Source organism: Penaeus chinensis, chromosome 35, assembly GCF_019202785.1.
Source record: "Penaeus chinensis breed Huanghai No. 1 chromosome 35, ASM1920278v2, whole genome shotgun sequence".
NCBI classification, from domain to species: Eukaryota; Metazoa; Arthropoda; class Malacostraca; order Decapoda; family Penaeidae; genus Penaeus; species Penaeus chinensis.
In genome coordinates, this window is record NC_061853.1 from 34,829,150 (window position 1) to 34,846,649 (window position 17,500).

General features: G+C 34.5%; 1 protein-coding gene across 2 annotated transcripts; it reads right to left on the bottom strand.

The window, feature by feature from the left end:
* Window positions 1-69: 69 nt before the first annotated feature.
* LOC125044519 (methyltransferase-like protein 22) lies at window positions 70-13,389 on the bottom strand. 2 transcript variants are annotated; one of them, XM_047641214.1, is made up of 6 exons: window positions 12,887-13,389; window positions 5,180-5,329; window positions 4,143-4,328; window positions 2,765-2,932; window positions 2,084-2,183; window positions 70-1,775 (listed from the first exon to the last, which is right to left on the bottom strand). In XM_047641214.1, the coding sequence occupies exons 1-6, from the start codon at window positions 12,972-12,974 to the stop codon at window positions 1,574-1,576; spliced, it is 894 nt and encodes a 297-aa protein (XP_047497170.1). In that variant the 5' UTR covers window positions 12,975-13,389; the 3' UTR covers window positions 70-1,573. The 2 variants fall into 2 exon arrangements, with proteins under 2 accessions (XP_047497170.1, XP_047497169.1); XM_047641213.1 differs by lacking the exon at window positions 12,887-13,389 and adding an exon at window positions 8,859-9,736.
* Between the last annotated feature and the right edge of the window lie 4,111 nt (window positions 13,390-17,500).

Consider the following 17,500-nt stretch of genomic DNA (forward strand, 5'->3'; position numbering starts at 1 on the left):
GAATATGTTAGAACTTATCATATATCAATCTTCAACTCTTTTCGTAAAAGGAAAACGAAACTAAACAAATTATGAATATTCATTTATTTATGATTCCATCTGAAAAATATCAATGTGTTTCATTGTTATTATACTTTTGAGCAAACATGATAACAATATGAAGACCAACATCACGGATATATTCAAATACCCAGATCATAACCACGTCGCAACTAAATCATAAATTAGTCATTACTACATTCAATTCACATTTGAATAACAAACTGAAGAGCCATACATAATGTTCACTGGCAAATTTAGAAAACAGATGAATGACCTAAATTCTACTGCAACATCATTTCTTAATTGCATGTCATTTTTACTTGTAATCTAATCAGTATGTTAACACTCATGAAATGTTTTTTAACAATACAACCTCAACCTGTCACTACTAATAAGCTTACAAATCAATAGCCAGCAAAAAAGAAAATAATATTCGCAACAGAAAAATGCCAACTGTTAGCTAAAAGCAAATCACATTTCAACTCGCATCTTCTGTTAATTTCACTCACTTTACAGGCAACCGAAGACAGTGACTAAATAACAAAAATAAAAATATCTGGAACATAACTATTAACCAAACAGTTCTCCATATAACAAACTCCAAATACAATTTGAAAGATGAAAACAAAGTGTACCATTTAGACTATGCCTCCATATAGTCATAAGAAAGTACATGCATTTTGTACTGTAGTCATACCTGTAATATCATACATCTTATATGATTATATACATACTGCAGACTTAAAGACAAATATTCTAATATAATTCAAAATCCTAAATGTACAATATGTGCCAAAAATTAACAAAAACACATTCTAATTAATTATAGTACATAATTGTGCATGGTCTTCATGATTTTTCATCTTCTTTTACAGAAAAGAACAACAAAAAATGGAAATGTAATACACAATCATAAATAATATTAAAGCTTCAAAACTAGTATCTCTATAAATGACTCCAATATCATCCCTCCAGATGAACATTCAATAAAACAGGAACTAAGTATTTTGAGTTGAGAGAAAATCTATTCTCTGATGCATCACTCCTCCCAAATTGGGGGAAAAAAAATTAAAATAAAATCAATAGTGCAAAAAAATGTTTATCTTCTCTTTTCCACTTTAATTTCTGATTATTATGCATTACATATCTTACAACAGTAATCTACATAAATTATCAACTGTTGTAATACACTGCAAAATACTATAATATTCTTTCAATATTCATTAGGCCAACTTCAAAAATATGCAATCTTTGCAATCATCTCCCTGCATAACTTTTCTACAAGTTTAATAAACATTGTTAGTTACTCTTATTTGTAAGAAAAGTTTGAGAAACAAAATTCTCACTCTCATTAAATATTTAAAGAGCCCTGCAAGGTAAAATAAATTATTGCGAATCTGTATAATTCAAACTTAATCATAGCTTTTTACTAAAAAAAAAAAAAAAAAATAAATAAAATAAAATAATAAATAACACTAGAAAGTAACAATAATAATAATAATAACAAAAAAAAAAAAAAAAATCTGAAATATCATTTTAGCTCTGCAGCAATTTTCCACATAACTAAATGCCGGTTCTTTTCATAGATGAAGTACTGCTTGAAATCGATGGGGACTTCTTCTACGGTCCAGTTAATTGTTGACAAATTCTGACAACGCAGCCAGTCTAAGCGATCAAGGAAATAGTCATAGCAGGGGGCTACTGTGTCCATGTCCTCTACTGTAAACACAAATCTGTAAAAAGGAGCACTATATTGGCATCTCTTATATATCTTTTTTGTCTTATATTTTCTTTCTCCAATGTCAACTTTCACCAATACCATCTACAGCTCATTCAGCCCTTTATAATAAAATTCCTATATACATACTAAAACATCATACTCTTTTGTTTCATATTTCCTCAAATTAAATACTTTATTAGATATTGCTACACTTCAGTCTGCAGCTTATAATAAATATAAAATATAACACACAGACACACAAACACACACTGCTACTTTTTCCCTCACACTGAAATTGATGAATCTGACAAGCACACATACCTTTTCTCTAAGGCCACATACATTGTCTTGTTTGGTGGTTCACTCATCAATCTCAATATTGTTTTGAAGAATTGATCTGTCAACTGGTTGTGATAAATTGCTGTAGAAAAGAGGGAAAACTCATTGATTATCTTCATACATTCTAACTGTAGACTCCTTTCATGTTGTCTAACAATCTTCAAAATATTTAATCAAGTAATGTAATGATTAATTGCGACACAAAATTCATATCTGTAGCATTGGAAATTACAATGTACATGATACATTTATTTCCACTACGGTATTTTTGATCTGCATTATCTGTCAAGATTTATATTGTCAAATGCATATGCCTTACAATAACTGTTTTCATTATAATTGTAAGAAAACTCATGCAACTGAAAATCAATGTATTCCTTTATATAAAACATCCAAAGAACAAAAGATGATTCACCAAAATGTCTGGAATGTCTACATGCATTTCCAGCACTAGCTTTAACCTACTTCCAAAGCCTTTCATTTGATCTAGATCTGAACATGAGTTGTGTTTATTCATCTTAACAACTCATTGGAGATATTTCAAATAATGGGTGGGCTCTACTTTATGATTAAACAGCCAGTACAAGATTTTATTTACATGTTAGTATAAATGAAATTTTAACAGATCAGAAATGATACACAATAATAAACTTAAAAACTTACTATCTGCAGCCATGATGACAGAGATGTCTTTAAGTGACTCATAGGATTCATCAATTGTAGCATGGTCGTAGAAGTCTATTTCCTTCACAAGAATTTCCGCCTTCATCAGATCTCTATTTCTTTCCACATTACGATCAATAAGAGTCAAAATATCACCACGATCCACGTCTGCAAATAAATATATGATGGACGGACTTAATAATTAGATGAATAAACAGGGCAGCATCAGCAACTGTGTGCAACTCTGAATGACAAGAATGTATATATGTATACTAAGTACTTTCAAAAGTCACCTAAATTCAGGTCTCAAGTGCTCCTTTAAATTATAAGATCTGCTAAAGAAAAGAAAATAAAAAAAAAAAAAAAAAAAAACTGGAGTAGAGAGAGCAAACATAGGACATTATCATGTGGAGATGCCAGGTATGTTAGCATTTGTTACCTGAACATGATGAAATATTACAAACTTAACTGATGTGTACCAGTACTGTATTCATCTAGTTTACTGTTTACATCATAATTCCTTGTATGTTATCATGGGTGAAACATAGATATCTCATGAATATCAATTTCCAGTTAACATATTGGATCCATCCTGTATATTTCATAACTTATGGAGTACAGACGTGATAATATTTAGAAGTAACCCACACACCTATTACTGACTTTAACAACCAACCAGCATATCCAACGTATCTATTAGTGTAAGAACCAACAGGCCTCCATCACTATATTCTGACACTGAGATTGCTAATCTCCCTTGTGATCTACTGACACATGGAACCAGTCCAACCTCTATCTTCCCGGAATATAAGCACGAAAAGCATGGACACCCCAGTGATTGCTTGACTCTGTCCAAATATTAGGTTGCAACTCAGATTGTAGGCTTCCCAGGTTTCCAGGAGTTTGGATAGAATGCCGGCAATATAATTACAAAAAAAAATTAAAGTAACCTCAGACATGTTATCACCATTAAATAATTTCTAGCTTGTGTGCTGACTGTTTTCATATTCATGACAAGAATTTCTAAGGCTAGAATCTTTAACCAGACTCAATGCAGTAAACTCTTTTCTATGGGTGCTACATTCTCCATTTTTTCAAGCAAAGTCTTTCATTAGTTAGAAGTCTGCCAAATGAGGTTTAGCTAAATAGCAAAAATGCTGCCAGTCAATAATGAGAAAATGAATAATAATGCTAAATAATTGCAACAAATGTGTTGACAAATGCTTTGTTTTATCAGCTGATACTGAGCAAAATATCCCTTTTGTGCACATCACTCACAGAAAGGGTAAGAAAATAAGAGATCACTCCCATAACAGTGATGAAATAATACATCACCAACTCTCATACCTCTTGCTTCTGTCAGAGCAAAACGCCTTACCTGTAATCACAACTTTCTTTGCAAGCATGCCTGCAACAATGGAAGTTAGTCCAACCCCAGAAGCCAATTCCAGGATGTTAGCATTCTTAAAGATCTCGGGATGGTGGAGGATGAAGTCTGCGAGGAACAGTGCCCCGCGCCAAACCTGTTCTCCGACCAAGTCTAAAGTTGTGGCACTCTGGTGTTCTGTCGGATGATGATATGGTTGTAATACTGAAATATCAAATAGTGATCTCTAGATCCTCTCTAATGGGTATTAATCTCTCACAACAAAGGGAAATTAAACATACTGGACAGGTTAGACAATGAAAAATTATAAGAGAACTTTAAAACTAAAGATTATCTCTAAGCATTCTTTTCTTATCTTTTTTATTAGTAATATAGCAACAGATATACAAAACAAGCAGTAAAAGTCCTTAACATTTACACTCTTTTCAATTATGACTTCAACTCAAATGACCCCAATCAAAATATACTCTAAGACACCAGGATGATCTAGGTCTTACCCCTTTCCTTTGATAAGAAGAGATATTGTTCTGGAGATCATCCCATATTTATCAGCAAGCGATGGCCATTAAGTACATTGCAAGGGTTGGAAGGATCATCATCAGGCAAACAAGAAGTCAAAGTAGGAAAAAGCAGGAGGTGTATATGATGGAAAGTCAAGCAGCCAGACAGCAAGCAGAGTGGCATATGGTGAAATCATAATTTGCAAGGAAGGAATAAGGTTTATTAGAAAAAATAGCTGAGAAAACATGAGTAAATCAAATACACAGTTTACAGTCTTATTCCTCTGTCAAAGACTATTCAAAATTAATATAAAATATATCACTATTCAATCTAGCACTGTCCAGTAGCCTTATACACACATATTGAGAAATACCAAGGTTTAATACCAAATCTGGCACTATCTAGTAGTCTTGTACATACATATTGAGAAATAGTAAGGTCTCACATGCTAAAAATGATTCAAGTGCCTTCAAACCTCAGAATTCAAAACTGGATATCACATCTTCCAAAACTCAGGAAAATCTTACCAATGAGAACAACACCTTCTTTCTTATGGAGATTATTCTTTCTTGTGACTTGAAGATCTCCATCAGCATCTGTCACTGCCTTCATTATCTTACTGTCCTCACATGATGTCATATAAGGAGGGTACACAAAATCAAATCTTGATAACACAGCTGTGGGGGAATAAATAATTTTATAGTAAGTGACATGAAAGCTAAAATGATAACTGATCCCTTACATTCTACTAATTCAACTGTATTTATTCAAATGTATGTTAATCCTAAACTCTTTTAAATAATTTATATTTCAAATGCATTACTAGCAAGTGTCTTCATTGGCAAACCTACAGGAAATAACCTTAAAAAAATACTGTTTGTTTCTCTCCTGTCTTGCTAAAGAATCAAAAATAATGTATACCTATTCTCAGAAACTGCAATTTCTCCTCAGCTTAACACAATCATGTTTTAAAAGACATGAACAGATCAGATTTCACAAATCATGTCAAACTATGGTATTAAAGGAATGAGCAAGGTGGATATGATCTCTAACCTATACCTAAAAAAAATACTGATAAATATTTTGTGTATTGAAAGAATATAAATGCATACAGTAAACTGCATGGGTGAAATAATATAGGGTTATTGGTGTTATTACATACACATTAGAACACACCTTATTCTTCTATAAAAATACATACCTTATATCACTGGAAGTTAACCTTTAACCTTATGAATCACTTAAAAACAGTACATTATGCACCACATAAAGGAGTTACATACAAACACAAAATACATGTTATTTGTACTTTGCATGTTAATAGAATATTAAATATAGATAATGCATATCTAATACACATTTACAGTATGAGATGTAATGTAAGCTGAGGCATTACTGAAGTTTTAGACAACAGCTTTGGTCTTAAAAGCTGAGAAACTGAGGAGATGGCACCAAATTCTTAAGCAGAAGCATTTACAGTGTTTAAAGTATGACTATCCTTGACTCTACTCTGAGAGCTCACCCAAAGACTCAAGTGCCTCCAAACAGCATCAATTGTGTGAAGTTTGGCTGAAGGGAAAATAGGGTCTTATGAATGAGACAAACACAATCCACATAGGTATCAATGTCTTATTCTACAGATAATATAGATGCAATGCAACTGTACTCATAAAAACTCGGAATCACCTTTTTTCAATATGGCAAATATATTCTAAAGATAAAAAGATGCAGACTTCAAAAATGCAACAACATATACCTGTGTCTCAAGTAAACTTTCTACTACTGAAAATGCAATAAAGGACTTCAATAACTGCAGTTATCATTAATTCAACACAAATGACACTATCTTCATCAACAGAAAAGCAAACTAAATACATCTTTATGCAAATTGTATTGTACCAGACTGCTCTGTAAGGGAATCTGAATATTTGCTGTTAATACTAAAAGTGATTTTTAGTATTCTGTGCAACAAAAACATTGTGGCTTTTTTCAAAGAATGACATATGTATTCCTAGGGGATATCTTGCATTAAGTGTTAATAGAACAAACATCAATCACACAAAACACACACACTCACATTATCATCACAATAAATGACAGATAAAATTTGACTTTACTGGCTTTAAAAACATTAAAACTTTCAGACAAATGGTATTGGTCTTATAGAAGCCAAGCTACAGTGACTCAGAAAACTTGACTTTTTTGTGAAACTGAGCCTCAGAAGTCACCAATCCCAAAGGATGTTCACTAAGGATAAAATTGATTCAATTCACTTCTAATTTATTCCATTATAAAAACACAAAATAGTCATAATGCAACATGAAAAAAAGCACAGAGTGATGCTCTGTTCAAAGCACTCTGAGAAAATTAAATTTGTGTATCAGGAGAAGAAAAACTCTGTGAGAACTTGAGGATTTGCAAAAGATGTAAGACAAAGTTACATGAAATTAACACACATTTACAGTCATGACTTTATCATATGTGATGACTGGCTTTGTATAAAATCAAACAAGTCATCTTTTGATACCTGAAGAAAAATTCAGCTTTAGAATATATAAATAAACAAAATAGGTAGGTGTCAAATGCATATAGCCTCGAACTACAGATTCTACAGGTTGCCACATCCACAAATGTGCAATAATTGGGTACTAATCCCTCATGGTACCAGACTCACGAGTGCTAAACCAGTACTCAGGCACTTTAGACCACTGAGCCACTGACTGCGGTTCAAATTCATCATACGGAATTAACATACAACATTTACATACACGTTAAAAAAAAACTGTATACCATATCAGAGAAACAGAACGTATCTTTCGAGAAAACACTCATACTCCAAATCTTTCATATTGCAAACATTTCTGTGATGAAGGTATATTTTTGGAAACAGTTGCCTGAGATAGAATGTAGGGGTATGTCAGTGTGATTGGGGGAGGGGTAAAATACCAGGGCATGCAATAAAAAACTTCCACACTAACTAACTGGTGTTGCAGAATATAGAAAGAGAATACCGGTTTGAAAAACTATTGGTCTTAAAACAATCAAAAAAATTTACTTCAAAATGCACTAACACTATCTACGGGAAATTCAGAACAGATTTGCAATAATACTATAATATACAATTATAAGGTATGAAAGAAGGCCTTTTACAACACCTAACATTATAGAATTCCTAAATATTCAGTCAAAAAAGAAACAAGATAAGTTTTTTCCGTTTCTAAAAGTGATCCAAAAGTAATCTTGAGTAAGTGTTAAATTCCTTAAAATTTGTTTCCAAAAAAAAAAAAAAATAATAAATAAATAAAAAATAAATGGATTTTAAAATTTTTTATATAAAAAAACAACAAAATCAAACCTAAAAGAACCAAATTATTATTCTTTTTCTTTATTTACATAATTTCAAAAAAAAAAAAAAAAAAAAAAAAATATCAATTAATTAACAGGAAAATCATTAACACAAAATAGAGATGTTAGGAAAAACACAGCACATAAAAATGTAAAAAAAACTGATCAGTCAATAACATAATAACTGCAAACACAGTTACCATGTACAGTTACCATCAAAGGAGGAGAAAAAGAAAGAAGAAGACGAAGAAGAAGAAAAAGAAGGAGGAGGAGGAGGAGGAGGAGGAGGAGGAGGAGGAGGAGGAGGAGGAGGAGGAGGAGGAGGAGAAGAAGAAGAAGAAGAAGAAGAAGAAGAAGAAGAAGAAGAAGAAGAAGAAGAAGAAGAAGAAGAAGAAGAAGAAGAAGAAGAAGAAGAAGAAGAAGAAGAAGAGAAGAAGAAGGAGAGAAGAAGAAGAGAGAAGAAGAAGAAGAGAGAAGAAGAAGAAGAAGGAGAGAAGAAGAAGAAGGAGAGACGAAGAAGAAGGAGAGACGAAGAAGAAGGAGAGACGAAGAAGAAGGAGAGACGAAAAAGAGGAAAGAATAAAAGAAAGAAAGAAAGAAAGAAAGAAAGAAAGAAAGAAAGAAAGAAAGAGAAAAGAAAAGAAAAAAAAGAAAGAGAAACATAAGGCCCAGGTGACGGAAGGGACTGTTATTACTAATCCCAGCAGCTACCAAAAGGGTCAATCTTCAACAACAAGCTTGGAGGTACCACAGACTGTTGCAGGGATACAGCAAAGGTGTAACGGTAAAACACGTGGGTCAATTGTGTCATACAGCAGAGCAACAAGCAGTGCTAAACGTCTGGAAAGAACTGATGCCTACTTTCTCGCTTTGCACTCCGGAGCACAACCTGGCCATTGGCTCCCAGGGTACACTCAAACAAATCCTCGTCCTCCACCTCCTGCGACTTATCAATCTGTTGTGACACTTGTGAAATTGAGCTCATATCTGAAATTTAGCAGTAGTGATCTTTTGACAGGTCTAGTAATATAATCTCAAATGCAAGCACACATCCACCCAATTACCGTTTTCTCATTAGGGGTTCCACACACACTCGTATACTTATCTGCCAAATTATGCACACAGACACACAAACAGACATACACTATAGTCACTCATACATGCAAACATGTTCACGTGTACACATATACACACACGCGCACACATATACAACAGACATGAAGTAACAACACATACTTATAAATAAACATTACAATTATAAATGTAAAACTTTATACTACAGACACACACAAGTGTGACTATGAGTCATTGCCACATTTCAGTTTTAAAAAATTCATATAATGCCATATTAATTAACATATGTCCTTGGCATCTAAAACTGGCACTCAGCGATGCTTAGCAATTCATAAATAAACGTGTCATATAAGCCATTACATAAACAATGGGATTTTGGATAATCACTGGTACATAATTGCTAATATAGTTAGACCATGTATAACAACTCTGAATGATATATTTCATATTACATATCTGGGTGCAAATTTTGTGAGAAAAAAAAAAAAAAAACTGTCCTCTGAAAGAAGTCATAACTATTAATTCATCAAAACACCAACTCGTCTTACTAACTATTAATTAACTTCAAAAAAACGAACTCAGACACCACAATTGCATTATAATTAGTAAACCAACAGAAATCTGCCACAGGAAATTCTTATTGAATTTTTATCCCCTGTGGCACTGTGCATCTGTATCACATCCTATGAAAAATAAACGGTATAGGTAAAGTTCTGACTAGCCGTCTTTAAACCGGAAAAAAATATATGCATGTGATAGAGCAAATAAATCTAAGAAACTTATCTTCTATGAACTTCCGTCGCAAATCAGAAATAACGAAGTTATTGGACACGCAAGTGTCACAGAGCCCCAAATGAAAAACTATCTCAATATTTTAAAAATCGCCATCCGATATCCTTTCCTACTTTTTGTAAACAAAACAATGATACCGTTTTATTTTGGTTCATTTATTGTAATACTTTCATTTCGTAACTACAAAAATTCCCCATAAACTTACATGAAGGTGATTTTCTTTCTACATTAAAATGTCTGACAATACACGAGTAATACCATCATAAAATCGAGTATTTACAGTAATTATGACATTTCTTACTCTGCGCAAATCGATGTGTATGGTCCATATTACGGGCAAGAGGGAACTGAAGAATTGCGCGCGATTTTCAAAATCAACAATGTTACCGCATGAACAGCGCACGAAACCTTTTGAAACTTTTATTCAATACCACATCCGCGTGACATTTGTCACGAAAGCCAAAAGCATTACAGGAAATGCTATAAACCAATCACAAGGCAAGGAAAGCAAATATACCAAATCTTTGCTCAAAATGGATCTCAGGTGCGTAGGTTGTGACCCGCATTACTATAGAGTTATATCTGATTATTTTGAAGAAAAAAAATGATAACGCTGTAGAATTCCTGAGAGCACACGGTGTTTTGCCAAGAGCGGTAAGTTGCCCGCATTGCGATTTACCTTGCAAATATCGTGAAGATCGACATATATGGTATTGTGGCAGATAGAAAAAATAGCAAAGACAAAACGGCGTAAAAGTTGCGTTTTATCGACCAGCGATTACAAAGGCACGTTTCTAAGCCAACTAGCGTAGATTGGAGGAGTTTTTGTTCTGAAGTAACCGAATATTGGTTACAAAATCAAAATTCAATAGGAGGTGCCGGTGTAATACTTGAGATAGACGAGACGCTGCTCGTGCGCCGTAAGTATAAGAGGGGCAGACAGTTGAGCCAGGTCCCGGGCGAAGCTAGAACTTCGCAAATCATAAAGAAGAAGAGCCAGGTGTGGGTCTTTGGGGGTATTGAGCGTGTGAGTAAAAGGAAATTAATTGTGCCATTGGTTGACACTGACCGCAGTGCAGACACGCTCATACCCCTTATTAAGAAATATATAAAACCAGACAGTGTGATATACGGTGATGGATGGGCTGCCTACCGTAACCTACAACACCATGGTTACATGGTGTTGAAAAAGAATTGATTAATTCATGTTTTTCACAAGCGGCAGAATTATACACGCCGCAAGGCGGGAAAGAAAGAATTCTTCCGTCACCTGCCCCCCCCCCCCCCCACACAGTTCCTCTGGATGGTAGTTCTTCAGAGAGCGATTAAAATCGGGTAAGAGCTCACACTTACCTGATTGCTTGTATGCATATGGTAAAATAAAACCTAATACAAAGCAAATACCTTTTTTCGCGCACGTAAAGACATATTTCTTCTGAAATACCGATAATAAATTATTAATGTGTGAAACAGTAAGACAAGGACACCATGTATAACGACCAATTACTGACAACTTGGCGATTACAGACTGAGAAATTCTAGCCAATGAAAACTTCAGGCAATGACGTCACAGTTTTCTGACCAATCAAAAACAGTTTTTTCGGAAAGCCCTGCCCTCGCCCATGGAAAACCTTTAGTGTGTATCTGTCCGGTGGTCAAGGAAGTGTACGTGTGAAAAAAAAATATAGTAGCCGGCAGAAATGTTTACAAATTGCGAAATACACGTATAACTGGAAATATTGCTACGCCGAGGACGTGTTATTGTAAAACTTAATAACGGAGACGGGACGATATAAGGTTAGTAAAATTTAAGTAACGTTTAACGAGAACCGGCGAAATCTACATAGTTATTGCACGAAGTACATTTCAAGTAATAAGCCAATTAATGTAATAAAAATGCATACTTTTAATAGGATAATAATACATGCATTATTATTACAAATTATTTCCGATTTGGCTATTGCAACCGACCGCAGTGGGTGTCGTGGCCGCGCGCGACGAAATCAGGCTAAAGCTTTCATAATTCCGCGGGACGAGCAATAAGGCTTGGCTGCGCGGCCTGAAGCCTCGCCACGGCCTCCGAAGTATTTTCGGCTCAGGCAAAGGTCAATAAGTTCCATCTTACATTTTAAGACAAGTATAAGTATTGAACGGTTACCATATTTGACGACAATCATCACTAAAGTTTGCAAGGTGTGTTACAAAAATGTGTAAGTTTTTTGTTTGAGAATAAAATTCACGGAGACTGCGTGTGCCGTTGCGGCACGGTCTCCGTGCGCGACACGTAACTGTCAGTAGCGCTTTTTTTTGTTTCTTTGCTTTGTATTTATTATCGCAGTCAATCAAAATACCGTTGTTATTTGAGGAACTATTAATGAAGCTTGTGTATGAATTTGAAACGGTCATCTGGAAACTTTCGAAACGCATTTTCATATTGAAAAGTTGATTGTGCCCAAACATGGTTTGATTCATTTGTATTGTCCGTCAATCAGGCAAAAAATAATCCTGGATTTAACCGCCGAATTGTATACCGTAATTGCATAGGTGAAACATGGCCACTGTCCCCGTAGAGTTTCAACAAACCCGATTTTAAGTTAATTTAGTGTTTTTCTTGTTTTTCTGTGTGTAAATCATGCTAATTACCCCCCCTTAATACAGTGCGAAGCCGAATCTTACACATTTGATCAACTTTGCCGTCGGGGAATACAAGTTCCGCTACTCATCAACGAGTCAAATGCGACGGAAAGCAACAGCATAACAGCGTTAAACTACGAGGGGAGATTACACTCCAAAAAAAGTGGTTTCGAAAGTCGGAGGCTGGATGAAACTTAACATTTACCAAATAAACTGACACACTGTGGATATAATTATGATAAAACTGATAACAAAACCCGAGTGATATGGGAGTAAGATGAGATTAATAGGAGAGTAACATGAGAGTAATATGAGAGTAACGTGAGAGTAACATGAAAGTTACATGAGAGTAATATGAGAATAACATGACAGCATTAGTGCAAACTTGCCTCCCGAGGAACCATCAATCACTTCTTCCTTGGAGAAATGATGTACTTCTGAAGTCACGGTGAGCTCCTCGGAATCCTCTGAAGCCATGATCTCTCTCTTCTAACATCCGCCGAGCTGTAACCCACAAGACTTATCCAAAGAAGACAGTAAGTGGGACGAAAATAACCCGGTTTGTGTGTCGTCTGCTCTGACCTTCACACTCGGCCCACAAGTTCACAAGCAGTTGTCACGGGCTTTTTGCTTAATCTTCGGGAAAATTGGGGGATTTGGCTCTTAAGGAGGTGAGGCATTCTCTGTGGGTTCGTTAAAGATATAAGTAAAGGTGTAATGATATGCTGGATGAGGGTCGCAGTGATACGTTTGTAAGCGAGAAAATATCGACTAAAATGCGTTCTTTGTTAAGACCAAGAAATCATGTGATATACGATATTTTTTAACATCTATTAATTATACGAGCAATCTTCCCGTTACAAACAAAACAAGCAAAGCAAATTAACAAAAATAAAGAAACGTTTTTGAAGCACGTGTGTAAACAAAAGAAAACGTTTCGGGGAATACTATATTGGCGCAGGAAGGGGGGGGGGGGGGGGGGCGAGCGGCAACCGGTCTGGTATCTTAATTTTTTTGGGAGGACGAGCAACTGCTTTTGCCTCATCCCTCCATTTTTAAACACGCCTGTTAGTTCTAACACAAAAAGACACTCAAATGAATATATTTAATATCAGTTTAACAATCTGTTTCAGATGCAGGAGGTTTTTGCAAGGGGACATGCACTTCTTGGAATGACTCCAATGATATCTGTCTTCGTAGTTTTTCCTCGCCTCTAAATATCTTCTTCAACTTAGAGGAACGTCTCTCATGCTTAAGGCCAAGTATTGTTTTATAAATTCATGGTTTTATTTGTATCTTTTATTAATTCATATACATGTATGTGTATATATATGTATATATATACATTTGTATATATATTGTATATTTAGATAGATAGATAGATAGATAGAGATAGATAGATAGATAGATAGATAGATAGATAGATAGATAGATATTCATTAACAGACAATGGAGACACGTTCTAGACAGCCATGGATTGATATTGGTTTCCTTGTAAGTGATAATTATATAATTTTGGTATTCTGTCATTCTGATTTGTGTTGCCAGGAGTGGAGATTAATAACTGATCGTAAATGGACTGACTTTTTGATGTCGGATATAGTTTTTTTCTTTAGCTTAAAACTCTTCAGTGAAGAATATGATCAATGTGTGTGAATATTTTAACATATTTTCGTAAAATACAGGAATGATAAGATGATCCTGTTGTTCTAGATTACTTCATAAAGTATTTAATTTCCGTGGATCATTAGGGATTTTCATACAAACCTAACCATCCAGGGGTCGATATACGCCGAGGCTGTTTAGTTTTGGGGGTCGAAAGCTGACATTTGCTTGAAATATAACTTGCTGATAAGCTTTTCTAATTTCATGTATGATTAGTTTGTACAATGTATTTATACTATATTATATTTGTTATTCACGGAGGGGAGTGACTGCAGAACAAGTTTTGCGGGGCTTGATATGCAGTTTCCCTTACTGATGTATATGGAGAGCAGGGATTGGTTGGTAAGCTGTTCCCATACTAATGTATAATGAAACTGCACATCTACCTAGTTATTTTTAATATCTATTTTTTGTACATACCTGAGAAATCAGAGATTCCATCAAGTGGTTTGAAAAGTTTGGGTATCCCTGGTTTAGAATATCAAGTGATGTTATAATATGCTGTAATACATCTTTGTTCAAACACTCTTGCGACCTGCTTAACAATAGGGATGTTGTCATTCCCCTCTCTTTAATACAAACAGTTCCGCAAGCAGGACCGACCGATGGACGTTTGGGTGTCACGCACATGGTGGTGAATTATGTACCCAATCTTGCGGATTCTAAAATGGTATCCACAGTCGATCCATATCATCCTGAAAACGGATATACATCTCTTGTGATGCCATACCGCGGGCAAGACTTCCTTCCTTCAAATCTTCAAGACTTTTATGGCGTGGCTGGTTTTCCAGGAATGCATTTGAAAAAATATGTGCAGTCCATAATACCCAATGGAATACCAAATTCTGAGAACACACTGTATGTAATCATACTGTTTTGTAATATTCCTTAGCTTAAATAATGTTATCTTATTTCGTTGTCATATCTTATATTTTGAGATTCTTCATATGAATGAGCTTGGTAAACTTCACTTGGGTATCTATAATGAAGTTGGTCAAAAATGGTTACCAAAGATTTTGAAGAGGGTATATTTTGAAGATATACAATTATACAGTCTGTCACTTTCAGAGTATACTTCCAGGATCTTTAACTTATCAAACCGAGTAGTCTTTGAACATCCTGCAACCCAGTTTGTCGTCGTTTCAAGTTTCAAGCAGCTCTACATAGTTCAGCTTTGTGACTACCCACTGCCGAAGGGGCCCCGACCTACAGCAACAAAACCAACCTTTGTCCTTCTTAGTGACCTTCAGGAATCTTCACATTGTTCGAGTTAACAAGTGCAGAGAGTCCATATCAAATGCCGCTTCTCATCTCCCCACCCCAATAAAGAGTTCCCTTTATAAAAAAAAAAAAAAAAAAAAAAAAAAAAAAAAAAGGAAAAACAAACATATATACATATTTATATATTGAAAACGGTGAATTGCTTGAGGATTAGTTTGATTAATAAAGACTTCCTCAAAAAGATAATTAATATGATAGACACTAAATGTTTTCTTGAATATATTTATTTTGCCTGAATCTGATGTTATCCGCTATGTGACCCCAGTAAAGTTTACAATTAATACTTGTCCCTTTACTTTAACATTGTAACCCATGGAGGTAGAATAAGGGATGTACATCAAAGAGCATTGTCTGGTTTAAAGCAAGTTCTCTCTGATCTCGTATCTTCCTTTGAGATGACGAAGGAAGGTAGCGTTTCATTCAGCATTTCAGGCCACTACTTCAATTCTTTGATATCGACTTAGGGGGTTTCTTTATTATATCGTATATCTGTGTGTGATGGTTGATGATTGATGGTTCCCCTTTAGATAATTATCTGCAGTTTTAATTTGGAATTGATAGATGTTAATCACTTTGATAGTCATATAACCCCATCTGCACAAGTTTCAAGTCACACTATTATAGTCTCAAGTCGATTTTTTTAATGATCTTATCTGTTCAGTAGGCGCCAAAGTGTCCAAGTATACGCTGATTATGGTTAATTTTACCACCATCCGTATCATTTTTTAAGGTCAAAACATGTAGCATTAACCAGGTTAAGATTAGCCAAGTTACTTATCATTCTTCAAGTGCATCTTAAGCCCTTCTATGAAGCGAATTTTGTACTGATGAACAAAGATTAGAAAAAAAAAACTATTTTTCTTAATTCATCTTAATAAAGCTAATAGAAAAAAAAAAAAGATAGATAAGATGCTTGTATGTTTTAATTACAAGCAAAACACTGCGGAAGCTTCAATAAAGGGAATTATTATCATGAATAAGTGACTGTCATGATTTACTTCAAATATTACCCATATAGAGTGATCATGTACTAGACGCACTACTAAAAAGACATACATTATATGCACTTATGTAATAGGATATTATACCAAACATATGATGCGATTTGTCATTAATAAATATATAAATCTTTATCTGAGACTATGTCCAATATATATGAAAAAATATGACTTTTGAGTGACTTTGTATCAAGTTAGAGGCCTAAAATAGGTGTTTCAACTGGTTCGAATAATGTTCGCGTGAAGGGCAAACATGTCTGAGTATATATCAAAATGTTAGAAGATCCAGATTTGCTACAAAAAAATCTTTATATTAAGGTTTTGGGACCAATTAATTAGTTAATTACTAGTTATTTATGTCTTTCTCTTGAAGATTGATATTGTCCAGTAAGAATAAAGATTGTTTAATAATTATACTTCTCCATGGTATCACTCATCTATAGCTTCCTCGCGTATGTAACGTCGGCAGACATGAAAACATTTGTGATTTGATCAAGCAGTTTTTTTACAACTTGCTTGATCGAAAAGTAGTTAGTGCAGTACCCTCACGTGCTGGATTTGTCTCCATCTTTGAGATTTTCTTCATCATAAAATTATCACACACTAAAGATGAGCTGCATGAGTGGCCGGCGATAACTCGTTGTCCTCAGTGACTCGAGGTGAGCCGAAGCCCCACTCGGCAGCGAAAAGAGTGTGTGTGTGCTCGCGCGTGCACATATTTGTTTGTATACAGGTATGGAGGCCCTTTTGTATTTCTTCACTCCATTTGGTAGCACAGAATCCCCAAGTCACACACACTTATTCCTTCCATTCAATATTTTGATGTTATGGTCGAGAAGTTTTAATATTTCATTGCTAGTTTCAAATACATTTATAGTCCTCAGTTTTATGCTTTACATTTCGAAGGACTAGTGATAGGTGATACTAGTGATACTAAATTTTCATTCAGTCGATTTGATTATTTTGTGATCAACAATTTACTACTTTTTATATAGAAAATGTTATATATATAATGTAATATTTGATATATATATATATATATATATATATATATATATA